Source organism: Colobus angolensis, unplaced genomic scaffold, assembly GCF_000951035.1.
Source record: "Colobus angolensis palliatus isolate OR3802 unplaced genomic scaffold, Cang.pa_1.0 Scaffold516, whole genome shotgun sequence".
NCBI lineage: Eukaryota > Metazoa > Chordata > Mammalia > Primates > Cercopithecidae > Colobus > Colobus angolensis.
Window position 1 is genome coordinate 466,263 of NW_012118666.1, and position 2,411 is coordinate 468,673.

Below are 2,411 nucleotides of genomic sequence, written 5' to 3' on the forward strand. Positions count from 1 at the left end.
GTCTCACTCTGTCACCCAGGCTGGAATGCAATGGCACAATCTCGGCTCACTGCAAGCTCCGTCTCCCGGGTTCAAGCGATTCTCCTGTCTCAGCCTCCTGAGTGGCTGAGATTACAGGCACACGCCACCATGCCTGGCTAATGTTTTGTATTTTTAGTAGAGACGGGGTTTTGCCATGTTGGGCAGGCTGGTCTTGAATTCCTGACCTCAGGTGATCTGCCCACCTCGACCTCCCAAAGTGCTGGGATTACAGGCATGAGCCACCCCGCCCTGGCCAGAAAATAGTTACTTTTTATCAAAAGCATGCTACTTATGTTACATGCAATTGGCCTATTATTTTATTTTTTGAGACAGGGTCTTACTGCCACCGCCCAGGCTGGAGTGCAGTAGCGAGACCTTGGCTCACTGCAGCCTCGACTTCCCACCTAAGGTGATCCTCCCACCTCAACCTCCTGAGTAGCTGGGATTACAGGTGTGTGCTACCATGCCCAGCTAAATTTTGTATTTTGGGTAGAGACGGGATTTTACCAGGCTGGTCTCAAACTCCTTGGCTCAAGTGATCCCCCTGCCTCAGCCTTCTAAAGTGCTGGGATTACAGGAGTGAACCACCATGCCCGGCCTGGCTTCTTATTTTAAGATTGATTCGTATCTTACAATTTTTCAGTCTTAATTCTAATGTGGTAAATATAGAATAAACAAAAGCTCTTTGGGGATCCTCAATAATTTTTAGGAGTTTAAAGGGGTCCCTGAGACCAAACATTTTGGGAGGCATTAATCTTTTCTTTCTTTCTTTTTTTTAAGAGATAGGGTTTTGCTCTATGGCCCCAGCTGGAGTGCAGCGGTGCGACATAGCTCACTGCAGCCTGGAACTCCTGGGCTCAAGAGCTCATCCTGCCTCAGCCTCCCAAGTAGTTAGGACCATTGGTGCATACCACCAGGCTTGGCAAAAAACAAACAAACAAAAACAAAAGCTTTATTATTATTATTTTTTTTGAGATGGAGTCTTGCTCTGTCACCCAGGCTGGAATGCAGTGGCACGATCTCAGCTCACTGCAGCCTCCTCCTCTCGGGTTCAAGGAATTCTCATGCCCCAGCCTCCCGAGTAGCTGGGACTACAGGCACACACCACTAGACCCAGCTAATTTATGTATTTTTAGTAGAAACGGGGTTTCACCATTTTGGCCAGGCTGGTCTTAAACCCCTGACCTCAGGTGATCTGGCTGCCGCGGCCTCCCAAAGTGCTGGGATTACAGGCATGAGCCACTGTGCCTGGCCCTACTCTTTTCTGCATGCTCTGCTTGGAGAACCGTGTGGAGGCTTTGGAGACTTTGTCGGAGTTTAGAGGAGAACAGGGTGATTGCTGGTGATCAGCCACCTGGCCCACCAGCTCTGCCCCTCTCTGCCCCGGGATAACATGAGCTAATGTCAAGAAGTGGAGCAAAGGCCAGGGACACAGGGAGGACCCAGCCGGCCCCACGGTCGCCTCACCGCTCCTTCCGCAGCAGCTCCTGGCTGATGAGAACCAGTTGGCCCGAGGCATCGTGAGTCTTCCGGGACACGGTCTCCAGCTCCGCCTCCAGGCGCCGCTTCTCCTTCAGGAGGGCGTCCACCTTCTTCTCGCCCGACTTACACTTGCTCTCCAGTGCTGGGGTCAGCGGGCAGGGAAGGGAGGAAGAGGATTGGGAACATGTGAGCTTCCGTCCCACCCAAGGGCAAAGCCCTGGGCAGGACGCTGATTCTCCCAGGGGATGAAGGTGACATATGCCACTGCATAGTTTTGAGGTTTTTTTTTTTTTTAGAGATAGGGTCTTGCTCTGTCACCCAGACTGGAGTGCAGTGGCACAATCATAGCTCATTGCAGCCTCCAACTCCTGGGCTCAAACCATCCTCCTGCCTCAGCCTCCCGAGTAGCTAGGACCACAGGAGTGTACCACCATACCTGGCAGAGTTTTTTGGAGATGAAGTCTCACTCTGTCACCCAGGCTGGAATGCAGTGGTGCAATCTTGGCTCACTACAACCTCCGCCTCCTGGGTTCAAGCAATTCTCCTGCCTCAACCTCCCAAGTAGCTGGGACTACAGCCATGCGCCACCACATCTGGCTAATTTTTGTATATTTATTAGAGATGGGGTTTCGCCATGTTGGCCAGGCTGGTCTTGAACTCCTGAGCTCAAAAAATCCACTGGACTCAGCCTCCCAAAGTGCTGGGATTACAGATGTGAGCCACAATGTCCGGTCAAATTTTTTTTTTGAGATGGAATCTTGCTGTTGTCGGCCTGGAAGTGCAATGGCACCATCTTGGCTCACTGCAACCTCTGCCTCCCGGGTTCCAGCAATTATCCTGCCTCAGCCTCCTGAGTAGCTAAGATTGCAGGCACCCACTACCACGCCTGGCTAATTTTTTTTTTTTTT

General features: G+C 51.5%; 1 protein-coding gene across 1 annotated transcript in view; it reads right to left on the reverse strand.

Moving 5' to 3' along the window:
* Nucleotides 1-2,411, reverse strand: part of CLIP2 (CAP-GLY domain containing linker protein 2) — an 82,469-nt gene that overhangs the window by 11,389 nt on the left and 68,669 nt on the right. Inside the window, exon 12 of the mRNA XM_011960589.1 lies at nt 1,489-1,645. Coding sequence (XP_011815979.1) covers nt 1,489-1,645 — 157 coding nt within the window. The remainder of the gene's footprint in view (nt 1-1,488; nt 1,646-2,411) is intronic.